The 16,723-nt window shown below is 41.8% G+C and overlaps 2 protein-coding genes across 4 annotated transcripts in view; one reads left to right on the forward strand and one right to left on the reverse strand.

Moving 5' to 3' along the window:
* The first annotated feature begins 261 nt into the window (after window positions 1–261).
* Window positions 262–11,664, forward strand: vdac3 (voltage-dependent anion channel 3). 2 transcript variants are annotated; one of them, XM_080738284.1, is made up of 10 exons: window positions 262–336; window positions 3,179–3,313; window positions 4,386–4,457; window positions 4,758–4,807; window positions 6,268–6,420; window positions 7,081–7,133; window positions 7,246–7,473; window positions 8,658–8,808; window positions 9,449–9,506; window positions 10,587–11,664. In XM_080738284.1, exons 2-10 carry the CDS (start codon window positions 3,184–3,186, stop codon window positions 10,676–10,678), a joined length of 987 nt encoding a protein of 328 aa, XP_080594410.1. In that variant the 5' UTR covers window positions 262–336; window positions 3,179–3,183; the 3' UTR covers window positions 10,679–11,664. The 2 variants fall into 2 exon arrangements, with proteins under 2 accessions (XP_080594410.1, XP_080594411.1); XM_080738285.1 differs by lacking the exon at window positions 3,179–3,313 and having other exon boundaries at window positions 267–336.
* Window positions 11,665–12,661: 997 nt separating this feature from the next.
* ikbkb (inhibitor of nuclear factor kappa B kinase subunit beta) overlaps window positions 12,662–16,723 on the reverse strand; it is a 23,148-nt gene continuing 19,086 nt past the window's right edge. For both annotated transcript variants that reach the window (XM_080738362.1, XM_080738363.1), the window contains exons 19-21: window positions 16,647–16,723; window positions 15,758–15,928; window positions 12,662–15,253 (exon numbers count right to left, since the gene is read on the reverse strand). The exon at window positions 16,647–16,723 is cut by the window's right edge and continues 71 nt beyond it. In XM_080738362.1, coding sequence (XP_080594488.1) covers window positions 15,194–15,253; window positions 15,758–15,928; window positions 16,647–16,723 — 308 coding nt within the window. In that variant the 3' untranslated portion in view covers window positions 12,662–15,193. The remainder of the gene's footprint in view (window positions 15,254–15,757; window positions 15,929–16,646) is intronic.

The following is a 16,723-nucleotide window of genomic DNA, read 5'->3' on the forward strand; positions in this document are numbered from 1 at the left end:
ATTGACTAACTGATTCCTTGATTCGAAATAGTCATAAGCAGATTGGCTCTGGTCATAAGTAGCCTATCCAACTAACCTGGACTAATTCATTCAGTTTGTACAATATGTATATAAAAAAAACGCATCCCTTGTCACCTAACAATTAAAACCTATTGTCAACACAAACATTGGATCCAGAGTGGACTATATATTCCAATGACAGTTGCACAACAGCCCCGCCCTCGGGCGTGCATTTGCGTTGCGCGTGCGCAGTCCGTGTGTCTGCTTTCTCCTTCACTGTGTGCCTCACAGACTACAGTACGAGCAGAGGGTTGTGAAATCGGTCCATTCATTAAGGTAGGGAATATGACACTTTTGCCATATTACATTTCCTAAAGGTGTATCCGTATAGAGCTCTAAACTGCATGACAATGACATAGTCATAGGAGTTGACCCTGGCCTGCTCACTGTGTTTGTAATGAGATGGGAGGAGGTAGGGCATACAGGGTGGGAGTAGGCTAGGACAATCTGCAGCAATGGTGGAAAAAGTACTCTTTACTTTTTACTTGAGTAAAAGTATCAATACTGCAATGCAGAAATACTAGTTAGGCCTACTTAAATTGCAAAAAGTAATGCTCAAATGTGTACAATACTTGAGTACATTTAATTACTCAGTTACTTTCCACTGTTATAACGGAACAGTAAAGGAACAATCATAATTAATGTAGATAAAGACTGAATAATAATCATAATTGTGATTCAAACCATGGCCTGTCTTCTTTTACTTTTACTACTATGCCAAATCAACTATTTGGAGCGACTAAAGAAAACGGTTCCAAATGTATTATATTTTGATACCCCTATGACGTTGCTTTACACTTACTTGTAGGACCTACGGTTATCAGGGAAAATGTGCTTTTTCTTGAAGATACGTTTATGTTGTTGGACACACGACTAGACAAAAGAGCAAGAGGCCTAATACTGACGCATGAACATTGCGAACCATTGAAGTATCTGGCTGTCCCGATCCCATAGCCCTTTCTCACAAGTTCACCTCGATGCCATAAATCTCATCTGGTTAAATTAAAAGCTGTTTTACATTTTCTTTGTGGAAAAGCAGTCCACAGTCCACATGACAAGGTGACGGTATATGGGGTTGTGGTCTGGTCATCTTTTGGCAAACGCAAATAATACGCAAACTGCCTGTGATGCAATCGGCCGATATTGGATTATGGTGTTATAATTATTAGCGGCTATTAATTTATGAAGGACAAGGTCAACGAAGAAATGACGGCGAGAAAGTCAGGGGTTTTCACTTTCACTTTTCTCGTGCTGGTCCGTTTCTGTGGATAGGCAGTAGTCGCTATCCAAAGTACTGAAATCACAATAATTCATCTCTATTGATGTGCAGCAAGATCTTGGCCCAGTAGTATCTGACTGTGTTGTCCCCATGAACCCCTAAAAAGCCCTGTTTGAATATCATGTTCAGGGGTTCAGAATATATGGGATCAAGACAGTATATGTAGGGTCTGCCAATGCACTGTACATTTCAGGGTAGCCTATACATTCATATCATGGTGTCACTTGATGGCTCTTGACCTTATCTTATCTCACTGTCACACTTTCATTTTCCTTCTTAATGCATACTTCATGTGGTAGTTGCTTTCCTATCTTGTGATTGGGTGAGTAATGGGAGTCACTGTGGCCCTGGTGTTGTCATCTGTTTGCACTCTTCAACACATTGGGGGTGCCTTTAGTTTGTGTTGCTGAGATTGCTTAGCATGTATGTGGAGCTCTTTTTTTTGCTTGTTTGTTTGGGATACAGGATGTTACTCTGTGAAGGTGTTTTAATAAAGCCCAATGGGGACAAGCCGGCACCCATTCTGAAACCGTGTGGTCACGTGATGTAGTGTCAAATTCGCCTGGGCTAAATTTAGAGCAGGATTTGGGGAGGGAGGGAAGAGTGGCAGGATTGAAAGCATTAAAAAACAGATTAAAAGATGGTGGTAAGAAAGAGGCAGGTTGTAGGTGTGTGTGTGTGTGTGTGTGTGTGTGTGTGTGTGTGTGTGTGTGTGTGTGTGTGTGTGTGTGTGTGTGTGTGTGTGTGTGTGTGTGTGTGTGTGTGTGTGTGTGTGTGTGTGTGTTTAGGGGGGGGGGGGCGGGGTCAACTGACAAAGACTGTCCATGAATTGCACAAACTCAGCAGAATGCCTGCTGGGATCAGCTAGCACTAGCAGAGTGAGCAGACAGATGCAAAGTCCCTCAGAAACTGAACAACAGTGCTAAGACAGCATAGGCGCTATGCTGCCCTAGTGCAAGTCAGGCCATTATGCCCTCTATATGCCATAGAGGACATGCCATGAGGGCCTGACTCCTGTTGTGTTAGTAATATCTACACCACTTCTGAGCACTCTTAAAAATCATTATAGGAGCAATCCGGGGCTCTACTTTACCAGCCAAGCGGTAACCGAGAAAGAGACCCACTTTCTTTAATAAATAAAAAATAAGGCCTGTGGACCAATGCAAGTTTTTGTTTTTGTTACTCTTTTTAACTCTTTCAACTATCAAATAGCCTGTCTACAAGCTCATCTACAAAGGTTTTTGAAAAAACATGTTGAAAGTGGTTAAAAGCTTGGGTAAGCTTAGCTTATAAGCATTGTGTTTTATGTCAACAGCCTGTGCACTTGCAGAAGGAGCACATAAAGGGCCATAAAGGGGCCATATACACCGTATCAACCAATCCGATTTTGTACCTGTAGCACACAAAGTACATAGTGTGTTCACTAACTGCTGTCCCCTATCATGTATCATGATGCAATAGTTTGCAAAAGTTACACCTGTATAGATAGGAGACTATCTCTGACTAGAGAATCTGAAGCTGAGATCCTGAACAATGTGCAAAATTAAGCTTAATTTATACTTTGTACTGTATGGTGAAAATGTACTTGAAAATCAGTTATTGTCAGTGAGTGACACAGATCATCTGCGGCAGATGTATACACAAGTTATAAATTAGACTACTTTCGACCAAATGTTCTCATACAGAAAGTATCTAGGGCTTTAAGTGGCTAATTCATATACATCCCAGATAATTAGAAAAGCGCAACGAGAGCCAGTGCTGTAGTGTTCACAGTCAGTTGTTGTGACAACAGTGTATGCACAAGCAAAGAATGTCTTCTTGCACGTCCCTCTTCTCAAGAAATCATGGCACAGACAAGCGAGAAGAGCGAGGTGCAGCGGCAGGAGGAGAGTACAGAAAAGGGCAAGCAGACAGAGAACAAAGAGCAGTGTGGGGCATGCACTCCATGCAGGCACCACGTGCCCAAGGAACACGGTGAGTTGCGGGACGGAGCCGGTGAGACCAGAGAGAGAGAGAAAGCTAGGCGAGGACCTGCCATCAGGGTCCCTTGAATCGAGCTGTGGGCCAACTGTCCTAGAGAGATTGCATCTCCATCTCTCTCTACCCAAGCCCCAAGAGAGATGAAGTGACAGGGGAGAAGAGCAGTGTCAGTGTCATGCCAAGTGATCATAAGATGGATTAAAAGGAAGGATAAAAAGCTGAAAGTGTCCTTAAAAGTATAACTACCCACACATAAAAGGAAATTTGATTTTAGCTTGCATGCGCAGGCACGCACGTACACACACACTGACACTGACGGAGCTCTGTGAAGTGACACCCAGGGGACCCTGATGACGGTGTGCAGTGGTGCTATAGCTGCTGACTAACCAAATCTCCTTCAACATACACCAGGATTGCAGCACACATATTGTAGCGCTATTACTATGGCCTGAATTTAGTTTTAGTCTTTTTTTACAGTATGTTTACAATGCTGTTTAGTGTTAACACTCCTTTGCTGGATGGCTATGCTGTATCATTGTCCAGAATGGATCATGTTAAATAACGTCTGCTGCTTGTTAATGGACTGAGGCCATGGAATCAATAGGGTTAAATGCAGGGGGGATGGGGATGGATGCTGTATATCACAGCCGCCTATGTCAGCCGTAAGGCCACTTTGAGAGGGTCAGTGCTTTTGCAAATTGACCCAGCCATCTTTACATCCCGCTTCAGCTTTTAGCTTTGGCCATCTGTTGGCCTGCAAATGCTGGCAGAAACCCCAGGATAGATGCTATTGCTTTGTTTGTCTGCATAGACCATAGATGCTGCTGCTGTGATGAAGTGCTGTGGTTTGTGTGGTTACCGGAGCTCTGTAGTGCAGTGTGTCTTGTGTGAATTTAAATCTCGATCCTTTGCAGCTTTTTTGTTTTTAGTGCCGCTTTACATATTTTCCAGAAGCCTTTTACAACATTATTATGCATTATCTAGCTTGAAACAGGTGGAGATGTATCAGTGTATTTGTATGTTTTCGTTAGCAAGACATTTTGAAACTAATAACGTGTTTCCACAGGCATAATGGCTGTCCCACCCACATACGCAGACCTGGGCAAATCTGCCAAAGACATCTTCAACAAGGGCTATGGTAAGTCATTAGACTTACATCTTTTTAGACAATTTTAGTCATTAGGCTTATTAATTCCTCCACACACACATTTCTGTGTTGTCACCACTGTTGTAACCTATTGGCTCACCTGCCAGTAAGGAGGCCCCACCGGGAGGATGTAGCGCCTCCGTCCCACTCCTCCCGCCCAACATGCCCTGTTGACAGGTGCCGCCCATAGGACTATGTGTAGTGACAAATATCACCCTCCCCATCTGGCTTCCCTCCCCCCAACATGGTTCAAGAATTACAGCAGACTTGAAAATCTTTTTTTCTTTCCAGGCTTTGGTGCTGTGAAACTGGACGTGAAGACCAAGTCCCAGAGTGGAGTTGTAAGTACAAAAGTGGAAGCATGAACATTTTGAGCTTCAAGTGTCTTGGTGCTCTAGTAGTCTACGGTATAGTTCAGATGGCTGACTCAGATGACACTGAATCATAGCCATGCCAAAATGTGTTTGTTGCGTGACATAGTCTAAGAGCCCGTGCACACAACGCCGTTTCCACAAGAAAATGCCAAAATAAAATGTCAGATATGCCGTTTAGACGAGAACAGCGTTTTCGGTAAAACCTCCTCCCAGGGTGAAATCTTTGAAAATGCTCCTCCTCACGTTTCCAACTAAACAGGCAATTTACAGGGAATCCTCAAAATGTACATAGCCATGGTGATATATGTAAACAACAGCTGTGATAGGAAGAGGAACAGACCTGCTTCACACACAGCCACCTAGCAACATGGCATGCACACTACATCGTTTTAACCATTGTTGCATGCCTGTCTGAAAGCAGGATAAAATATGAGAAGAGAACACAACGAAATGTTGTTGTTTTCTCTAGAGACCACTGTCGTCTGCATGTCTAATACACAGAGTCAGGAGTCTCAAGTAGGAGTGTCTGTCCAACCAGTTTGACCATCTTTGCCATCAGGCTGTATGCTGTAGCACTGAGGAAAATAAGCATTTGATCAAATGTTTAGTTGCCTCCAAACTGGCAGTCTAATTACTCTTATGACGGTAAAGGCCATAAGAAGTACCCCAAAATTTGCCCAATACACTGCTTTCAAAATCTCTGTAAATGTATTTACATCAATGCCAAAACTCGCTGCATGCATCTTCCTCCCTCTGGTCTCTGCTTCATTTCCCCTCAGAAAGCAGATGAAATGGCCAATGTAAATCTGTAGTTCTCAACTTCTCTCTAATGCTCTCTTTTCTCTGTCTTTTTCTGCTTTCTCTTTGGACATTCCTGTCAGATGGTAAGAATGTGCGTTTATCTTTCTGTGTGCCAGTGTGTGATTAAATACAGGTGCATTCAAAGGTAAAGCAGCGATAGTGATTGTGGCTTGAGTGTGTGTGACTGTGAGGTAGACGTTCTGAGTAAATACAGCACTAGTCCCTTCAGCTGACACAATATCCTCTGCTTCTAAAAACGGTTCTGGCATTGACCTCAGACACACTCAGAAACCAGCTCTACCTCTACCCGCCTCTGCCTCAAGTAGTTTCCTTCCCCACTCAACTCTCCACAAATCTTATGTTTCTCAAAAGACTCACTATTGCTACCACACTAGCTAGTGCTTGTAGCTCCCCACAATGACCAGTCATAGACTTGAGAGGGATTGTGTGTCAGAGGAGATGTGTAGAAGTGTTGCTGGCAGAGTGTTTTTCAAATCTTTTTTTCCCCCTCTATTCCTTTTTTCTCTCACCTTTATTTATCCTACCTGCCGTGTGCTTTTATAATGTTATAGTTAACCACTAAATAAAACTACAAAAAAATGTCCCTCTCTCTTTGCCTCTTTCAGGAGTTTAACACCTCTGGCACTAACAACACAGATACAGGGAAATCAGGCGGACATCTGGAGACCAAGTACAAAGTGAAGGATCTGGGCCTCAGCTTCAACCAGAAATGGAACACGGACAACACACTGACCACGGAAGTCACAATGGAGGACCAGGTGAGTAATGGGATATGGTTTAGAATAGATTGATTAAGACTAGACATAAGAGATAGGTATAGTATAGTTAGCGGCTCATTATTACATACATGCATTTTTACATTTTCTTTTCTTTTTTTAAAGATTTGTTTTTGGGCTTTATTCGATAGGACTGTTAGACTGACAGGAAATGGGGGGAGAGATGAGGAGTGACTTGTGGTAAAGGTCGTCCGAATCGGGAATTGAACCGGCAACGCCGCCAGGCATCCATGCCTATGTGGCAATGCCTAAGTGGTATGTGCCTGGACCAGTAGGCCAGTGGGCGCCCCCATTATTACATTATTTAAGGGTGACATGTCACAACAGGTGTATTTTCCAGTAATGACCAGTGATGACCATCTTACTGTACATTATCCTGCTTTACTTCCGAACTAAAGCAGTAATTTCACATGAAATTTTGCTTACAAGCTTCTGCTTCCATAGCAACATATACTGAGGCAGAACAGCGGTCTGTTATCCAGAAAGCTTGATTGACCTCTCAGATAATAGCATTATTACTTTACAGAAACCAGCTTAGCAGATCAATGAAAAAGAAGCATATCTATCCAAGCCTTTTTAAACATTCATCCAAGGGTTTTCCTTTTTTTCCTTCCTTTTTTTTTGGGCTATCTCTGTGTATAGCTGGCTAGTGGATTGAAGCTGTCATTGGACACGTCATTTGTGCCCAACACTGGGTAAGGCAGATGCATCCCATTATTAATTAGAACATTATTTAATTCACGCTTTGATTTGATTCGATTTATACCGCCCCCCTCGCCTTCATCACCCTTGACATTATTTTGGCAGCAAGAAGAGCGCCAAGCTGAAGACAGGCTACAAGCGTGACTACGTCAACGTGGGCTGTGACCTTGACTTCGACATGGCCGGTCCCACGGTCCACGCAGCTGCCGTGCTGGGCTACGAGGGCTGGCTGGCTGGCTACCAGATGGCCTTTGACACTGCTAAATCCAAGCTGGCCCAGAACAACTTCGCCCTGGGATACAAGGCTGGAGATTTCCAGCTCCACACCAGTGTGTGAGTACTACCGTCAGACTTCAGGGAGAGAGAAGCGTTGAATGGAGCAAGAGCGATTACCTTACCTTAGCCCACCCCTTGTTTCCCCTACCCTGTACATATAGTGTTTTAACACATTGGAAGCCATCTAACTCAAATTATTTGGATATTCAGTGCCACCATTCACTTACAATTTATTTTGAAGAGCCCCGGAAGCTTTGTGTGTGTGCATGTGTGTGTACTATGACGATTACAGAAAGGAGTTTAGTTTTTATACAAACAGTCGCGAAACTATAATCATAACTGTGGCCGACCATCATGGCCCAGTGTAGCGGTGAAAAAGAGTGGATCTCGGCCTCCTCTGCGTTATTTGCACCTTGCCGTTTTTATGTTACAGCATAGAATAGGAGTCAATGGAAAATGAACGCTCTCGCACTGTGATGCTGGCGGCCGAGTTGCATGATGGGATTTGTAGTGTTTTTGTTCACTATTTTGGGATGCTCCTTTTAGGCAGGGTGTTTAACTGTACTTGTACTGTACTACATTTCTTTATTGTATTGACTATATATAGTTGTACTGTTCTCCATTTTTGTTGAATATTCAATCAATCAGAGGAACTCTGCTCAAGGGGGGTGATGATGGGCATGCTCCTGTCTCCAGGAATTACCGGCACCAGGGGAATCAATCACCTTGTTGTAGATCTGCTATTTTCGGAGCGCGACAATGTGCACGACCATATCACCCATAAGCTGTGAGCGAAGCCATGAATCGTGGCTTATATCTAGTACAGAGCCACGGGCCATGGCTTTGCTCACACAGTATAACAATTTAACTTCAACAACAGTACTTTTTCATTCCTCTTAATGGAGGTACTACTGCAGGTTGGGTAGGGTTGTGGTGACGGGGTATAAGCTTCGATGTACAGATTGATGTTGATGTTTTGATTGTTTTGTTTTATTGATTTTAGTGAATAGATTCTTGGTCTACCTCAATTTTTAGACCACTATTTCTATGCATTTGATGTATAATATTACCTTGTGCTGTCCTTGTTTATTGTAAGTCGCTCTGGATTAAGAGCGTCTGCTCAATGCCTAAATTGTAATTATAAATTGTAAGGGGAATCATGAACAGGATAAACCCCAGTGACACAGACGCATGGATTGTTTCCTCTCTGCTAGTGCTCATGTTGTGGTGCTGTGTTTCAGTAATGACGGCACTGAGTTTGGCGGCTCCATTTACCAGAAGGTGAACGGCAACCTGGAGACCGCCATCAACCTGGCGTGGACAGCCGGTAGCAACAACACGCGCTTTGGAATTGGAGCAAAATACCAGCTAGATAAGGATACCTCGCTGGCTGTGAGTACTGGTTTCAGCATGGGGTCGGAGACGAGTGACACTGTCACAAGAAAGAAATTGCAATATATGTGCTATAATGAGCTAAAGTGTAATGACTTATACAACACATTATGTATACTTATATTGATTAATGCATTGACGCAAATGTATCTGGATATAATAGCCATGACCGCAGTAAAGAGTTTTAATTTCCGAGTTAAAAAAATATTATTATTTTGCTTTACATTAAGTACATTTTTGCGATTTTTTAAAACACTTTTTTGGACACTGCTCCTACACATTTTGTCCTAAAATCACGCAAACCGGTACACAGTATGTCTACACTCATGTCATCAACATGGATCTGTCCCATTTAGCGCCACCTTCAGGCCGATTTCTTAAAACACATTTTTGGATACTGCCCCTATAGATTTTGCCCTTAAATCACGCAAATCGGTCCACAGTATGTCTACACTCATGTCATCAATATGGAGCTGTCCCATATAGCACCACCATCAGGCCGATTTTTTCAAACACATTTTTGAACACTACTCCTACACATTTTGCCCTAAAATCACGGTCGCTTATCTCCCGATTAGGGAGTCTTAACGGTTATTAAATACTTAATTATTTTAATATTTTATGTCTCTGCTTCTCACAGACCAAAGTCAATAATGCTTGCCTCGTTGGCGTTGGTTACACACAAACCCTGAGGCCAGGTAAGTGCATCACTGCTCTCACTCGTTTTAACTTCTAATCACCAAATTCTACTAACCACTGTTTACATTTACTGTAGTTCTCCAGAACCCCCCAGGCATCTATACTAGGAATGCACATTTATTACCTCTACATTAAATATCTTTGCTGAAAATGGAACATTTGTAGATTTGCTATTTTTAAATGATCTCGCCCTCTCTCATTTTTGTGACTCTTGTGACGTTTGTGATGATAGGGAAGCTCATGTTGTTAAAGGACCTACACCATGAATTTTCACTTTTTCTATTTTAAAACCTTTTTTTGGGGTCCCACTGGCACCTTCTATCCTCACAAAGTCCTATTTCTGTACATTGTGTCTTTCTCTGGTTTTGGGAAGACAGAGATGAAAAGCTTTCCACGGGTTCTCAGAACAGTGCTGTTCTGAGAGTTGACGCATGTGACGTCACACGCGTTTCCCGTTTTTTTTTTTCAGAGTAAAAAAAATTTTTTTTCAAAAAAATTTTTTTTTTCAAAACTTTTTTTTTTTCAAAAACTGTCAGTCAAAAAAAAAAATTTTTTTTTCAATTTTTTTTTTCTAAAAAACTTTTTTTTTTCAAAAAAAAATTTTTTTGAAAACTTTTTTTTCAAAAACTTTTTTTTTTTCAAAAAACTTTTTTTTTTCAAAAACTTTTTTTTTTTCTTTTTTTTCAAAAAACTTCTTTTTTTTCTGGAAAAACTTCTTTTTTTTCTGGAAAAACCCCACTAGAGCAAACAGAGGCCGTTTTGGTATTGCAGCTGGAGAGCCTCATTATAGTAGAGCTAGAACAAACAAAAAGAATGGTCAGAGTGTTTGTTGAGGGTTAAAACCTGTCTAAGACTCAATTTTGAGCATATATTTATACAAAAAATATAGTTTTAAAAGCATGGTGTAGGCCCTTTAAGATGAGCTAGTTCGGCTGAAGGGCTTTGCCAAAAAAAATGAAACCCAGGGAGATGCTTGCCCTCAGCCGAGTTAGCACAGAAAGGCCTTATCGCAAACATTGCTCTGTTACACAACAGCGGTACACTTACTTTCTGGAACTGATTGACACGCTTCCCCGCAGGTGTGAAGCTTACCCTCTCAGCTCTCATTGATGGAAAGAACTTCAACGCTGGCGGGCACAAAGTGGGCATGGGCTTTGAGCTGGAGGCATAAGGGCCCAAGGGAAGATGACATGGTGACAGCAAGGTGGAGAAAAGAAAAAGTAAAGAGCCCAAATATGAGGAAACCTCAAACAACCACACAGAATCACCCTGAGAAGTCTCCCTTATGAATGCTACACAGACACACACACTCACACACACATTGTTTGGCCTTAACCCTACAACCTCTTAGCACCACCCAAGACCTCCAGGACAGTAATTACTGACAGTAGTTATGATTTGCTTTTATTTTTATTTTACAAATAACACAGCAATACCTGTTTCTAATTATTTATTAAAGTATAGGAACAGAACAGGGTTAGTTAACAGTTAACTCCTCCAAATATTGCAAAGCGTTTTACCAGTCTGGCCAGGCGAATTGTGTTACTTGGTGGAAGGGTGTAATTTAATATTTATCCTGCTACCTATCTCATCTTCTATTCTTTACCTTCGTTGTGCTTGGTTTTGTGACCATCTCCATCTCTCAGATCACATATTGTTTTGATTGTGGATAATGAGGGTGGAAGATAGGTTTGGTGTGTTTATGCTGTGGCGTGTTTGTTGTACGTTCTCTACAAGTCAGGGAAAAGTACTTACATGTTTAAATTCCTGCGCCTTCCCAAACAAAGGGAGTTTTATTGTCACATTGACAAGTAGCTACAGTGATTGTAAAAGGACACAACTAAAGGACAAGAACTAAGCAGAAAAACAGAGAGGAGTGACTGAATTAAAGCACAGCGTTCAACCCTGTTCTAAACTCTAGCTTCTGCTGCCTAAAAACCTCGATTTTAATATCTAGTCCTGTGGTGAAGAATCTTTTTGAGGGCCAATTAAGGGCACTGGAATTCTCTGTCATCTCTTTGTCTCGTCTCTCTTTGTGTCCTGTATCCTTTTAAACTACCGCAACCACTTTGTGCTGTGCTTCGGTTAGGGATGGTTGTCAATAGTTGGGAGCTAAAACGTATTTGAATGAATTCATGGAATAAAGAATGTCAAACACTTTGGTGTACAGTGAGTTCTGTCTTTCCATCATCAAAATCTTTATATATATATGAGGACCTATGGATGCCAAAAATCAAAACTAGCAAAATAAATAAGGGTAGAAAAATAAATAAGGGTAGTACTCAATCATTACTCGTAAAATTCCGATTTAAGTTCAATGTAAATACTTTTCCAGTCTAAGTTTTTCCAGTTACTACGGAGATGTCGTTCTCCAAATTTGTAGACGAAGCGTCTCCACAGCTCCTTGTCTGCCGTAATGCTGTGGAAGCGTCTGCTAACCGAGGACAGCGCCACCAGTGAGGGAACATCCAGCAGGCTCAGGATTCTCAGGAGAACCTCTGGGGGAAGAGCACCCAGCCCAAACACAGTTGGGAGAGCCATGGCGTCTCTGGCTGCGGCTATTAAAGGGAACACCAGCTGGTCTTTGAATATCCGTGACAGCTTCCCCAGATCTTTAAACACTGTGGCTGCACTTGGGCCTGCCCACTCCGCTGTCACAAAGCTGGATGGACATAGAGACAGTTTGCACACAGTGTCCTCCGTCTCAATCTTCAGAGCAGCATCGATATCAAGCATGGTTCCCATGGACACAGCAACAACCATGGCGAGGCTGTTCCCACAGAGAGGATGACTGTAATGTATTCTGTATGCACCACCTTCCCTCCTCCACCCAGTGGGCATCTCACCAGGCTTAATGTCAGAGCCCTGAGGAACAAAACCTGTCTCCATCATCAAGAGGTGCACAGCCACCATGAGGGAGTCACTAGGGCTCCTGCTTTGGGCCTCCTTGTGCAGGATGTCCAAGAAGAGCGGTACCTTTCCCCCCTCTGCCTCGCTGCACAGCATGGGCTCCCAGGTGGGGACTACAGGCAGCGTCTCCCCCTCAAGTGGGCCCTCTTCCTGCATGCGCTCACTAAGGGAAAACGTAGTAGTCCTCTGGTTTGTACTGCTGCAGCTGCTGCTGACAGACTGACCTGAAGGGAGGGGGGTAGCAGGGGACACAGCCACAGACTGAGGCAGGATCACACTGATCAAATCACCAGAAACAATCCCACAATGTGAATAAATAAATCCAAAAGCCTGATACGAAGCAGCTTTATAGCTGCTTGCATCATCAAATGTGACGTCAGTCATGCCCAAATAATGAGAGAGACACCTCTGGTCGGAAACATAGAGTATAGACTATAATGCCTGCTCCATTGTATACCTACTACAAGCTTAGAACACATCACAGTGACACAGTCCTCTGAGCTAATGTGGAAACTTGGGACAGCAGGGATCTCCCATGCCACCCATAAACAAAAGATTGCACCATTTGTGACACCGTGTTCAACAGCACACAAGGCCTTTGGCACCGAACCTGTACAAGATCACACTCTTTGGGCTGGATCCAATAAAGAATGGCTTCACATGAATCTCATGTGGCCTGTCTATAATGCCAGTCAATGAGGATGGATGGATAGATAGATATATAGTGTGCACAATAATTTTGGTGCTGATCTGTCCAGCAAATTGTAAGTTTATTATGGACAGACAGAAACACACAGATCCTCTTATATAGACTATAGTGACGTGGCTCCGGTCCAAGCCATGTTGATACAGAAGGACCTGTGCACGTCAAGTCAATGCTGGCACAAAAGTCCCAAATAAAAACGGGACCAACAAATGCCAGTTATTTGTATTCAAACATTTCACAGACTTTTTATTTGTGGACTTATTTGCAGATCCGTTTTATGCGTTTTGAGTTTACAAATCATTTTTGTGGATTTGCTGATGTTTTATATTTACAGATTCTACATTTACACACAGAATGAATATCAGGAAAAGGTGCCATTTTTTGCTTAATTCCTCAATAAATAACATTGAGAGATAAACATATACAGTAAATGTTTAAAATATACACCACAAATGATTTTATTTTATTCTTTCAAATGACAATCCAGTCCTCAAGAAATCTGACTCAAGAGGGTTTTTCCATTCCTAGATTTTCCATTTCAAAATCTCCTAAAATGTACTGCAAGTCTGACCTCTGCGGAAAATTGACCACGTTTTTTTACTTTAGTTTTGAAGATATTCATGAATGAACTTCAAAGGGGCATGACTTGGCACATACATAGACCAAAGTCAACAACTGTATGGCCTTGCAGGATATGTATAGTACTGTACATAAATCTGAAACATGCCTTGGAAGTTTTAAATCCACAACAAGGGGGTGCTACAAATGAAAAAAAATATGGGTGTGGCCACAGAACACAAATCACATTATAAATAAAAGATGTTTGTCAAATCATTACAAAACTCACAGAACATGTTTTCTAAAACATTTGAAAGTGTATACATTATTTTTAAATCACCATTTACGGTATAAGGCACCATCAGTTTCAAACAGGATCATGGCCTGGCGCAAAATTTTGCCATGAATCATTTAGTTTATACAAACATCACCAATTTAGGTGGATTTCTTTATTTTTTAAATTTAGAGTAGCCAATTCTGTTTGATCCCGCATAGGTGGACATGTTTAATTACACTGCTGAAACATTTCCGTAAAATGTATTTGAAATTGAACAGTAGGGACCTGAGGAGGGAGTTGCCAAAAAAGGGTGTTGGCTGAAATTAGCAGCAGTGTCTGTCCGATTAAAAAAACTGTCTACCTTAGTCTTCGTCGCAGGTTTCAACTTAAAATACAATGTGTTGGCTTCAACCAATGAATCAGCACTTTGCTGCTATATTCAATCTTTTAAATTTTTTCCATGAATGAGCATAAAATGTGCCAATATATACATAACATTTAAATGTGAAAAAAATGGTATTTTAAGCTTTATACAGTGCAGTCTAGAACATAGGAATGCTCGGAATATATATATATTTCTTTGTTTTTCAACAGATCGCATTTTCTGTGAGGAATCAAACTACAATTCATGACAGCCAAAATTAAAGAAAATGTGGCATGGTTCAAAATTATTTCTGTAAAAGTCACTCTTTATTTTCTTTTGTTTTGTTTTCTGGCCAAGCAATTTGGCCAAGCAACAGTGCAATTTAATTCCTTAAATGGCTTGTAAATGCTTTATTAAAATTAATACCTGTCCTGAGTGAATATATATGTAAAATCTGCTGTTTTCTGGTAATTATTGTCACACCGCTCTCCAACACTTTATTTGATTGAAGTGACATTCATCATTTCGCGACACACTGATCTGCTGTTTTCAAAAATATTGCATTGTGAGCTTGCAGATCTGCTATTTTCAAAATATTTGTATACATTTGAAAATAATTTGTACTTTTTGTACTTTAGGTACATTTTGATATCAACACTTTCGTACTTTTACTCAAGTACATTATGAATTCCGGACTTTTACTTATACTTTTACTTAAGTATAAAATGTGAGTACTTTTTTCCACCACTGATTCAGTAGTAGCCACATCACTTAACCCAACCAGGGGATTTTAAAGCAGTTTGCTATCACATCCACAAGGGGGCAGTAGAGTGGGGCGTTTTAGGCCAGAGCCACCAAGCCAAAGATACATTCAGGAGAGATCGCTGGAGAAACTCTGCCCTCCATTCAGCCACGTCCATTCTCTCAGCATCTAGAGATGGACGGAGAGCGTTACAATTGTATCAGTGAGCTTGCATGAATGTTGAGGAAGAGTTTTAATGTTGTGCATTTGATCACAGACGGTAGTATCTGAAACATTGTTGTGTACTGTAAATGGTAAATGATGCATTTGTATAGCGCCATACAGAGATTGTGCATTACATTCACCCAATCACACACACATTCATACACCGATGGCAGAGGAAACCATGCAAGGCACCAACCTGCTCACCGGGTGCAACTAGGGGTTCAGAGTCTTTCTCAAGGACTCTTCGACACTAACCCTGGGGGAGTGGGGGAGCCCGGGATTGAACTGGGAACCCTTCGGGAACCCTCCGTGTTCTAAGACGGCAACTCTAACCCTGAACCACTGCCGGCCCCACTGTACACCAACAGGTGGCCCTGATCTACATTCTGCAGATCACCATTTATGCATGATCAGTGCGGAAATGTAACTAGAGAATAACAACTGTGTGTGTGTGTGTAGTGTACCTACCTCCATGTTGTTCTCTGACTCCTGGATGGTGTCATGCAGAAGGCTCTGGAGTCGGCTCTCAAATGTCCTGCTCTCCTCCACCAGGGACTGGTTGGGGGTCAGCAGAAGAGGCACAGAGGATGGGGTCCGTATGCCATCAGGACTCCCACTCACCGGGCTCCGCACCTTGCTCTGTGGGAGAAAAGCTTGGTTCATACATTGCCGCATTGTGGAAAAGAATAGCTTGTAGGTCTGCTATTTTCTATCTATGGTTACAACAAATACAAATGGGAAGCCCGGGAGGGCCATCCTTGTTGCTGCATTAAAGGGATATTTCACTTGTTTTTCCTTTTTTTCTACTTTTGTTTATATTAATCGAAAACACCCTTTCTTGGTTCTCCTGACTCATACTGCCCTCCTGATGAATGTCACCAGAAACAAGGACATGTGTTTTCAATGAATCTATTATGGTTAAAATGGAGTTTGAAGTTACAACAATGGGTATGTATAGGAAGAGGACGTGTCTGATAAAATGTATATCAAATATCGAAATACTGAATCAAGCAACTTAAAAACTGTCCGGGTTGCTCCCAAAAGCCTGAGTAGACGATAAAATGACCCAAATCTTTAAAAAAAAAAATATATATATATATCCCTTTAATGACTCCTACAGCGTGTTCCCTGCATGCATTACATACTCCCAGTGAAACTCCTCACTGAGGAGGAAATGGTTGCCTACATGGAATTAGGATTCGGCATATAAAGACTAAATTGGGCTAAAATGATAATTGCTAAAAAAAGAACCAGTCGCGTAGTAGAGAAGGGTTAGGGATTAGGTGGTGAACCCATTTCATGGATATCAGTCAAAGGTTCCTATAAGTAAAGACAAAGATGGAAGAGGTGCACTGACGCAGGCTACTTTGAGAAGGTTCCACAGCTCTCTCTGTCTCTTCTCCTGTAGACTCATGAGGACCTGTTCGCTCTCCG

Source organism: Nannobrachium achirus, assembly GCF_963921795.1.
Source record: "Nannobrachium achirus genome assembly, chromosome: 12".
Classification (NCBI taxonomy): Eukaryota; Metazoa; Chordata; class Actinopteri; order Myctophiformes; family Myctophidae; genus Nannobrachium; species Nannobrachium achirus.

What these genes read in the sequence shown, in the direction of transcription:
- vdac3 (XM_080738284.1), top strand. Translation starts at nt 3,184, where the DNA reads ATGGCACAGACAAGCGAGAAGAGCGAGGTGCAGCGGCAGGAGGAGAGT. An exon ending in TCATTTGTGCCCAACACTGG is followed by an intron (nt 7,134 to 7,245) that starts GTAAGGCAGATG and finishes TTATTTTGGCAG; the next exon opens with CAAGAAGAGCGCCAAGCTGA. An exon ending in CACACAAACCCTGAGGCCAG is followed by an intron (nt 9,507 to 10,586) that starts GTAAGTGCATCA and finishes GCTTCCCCGCAG; the next exon opens with GTGTGAAGCTTACCCTCTCA.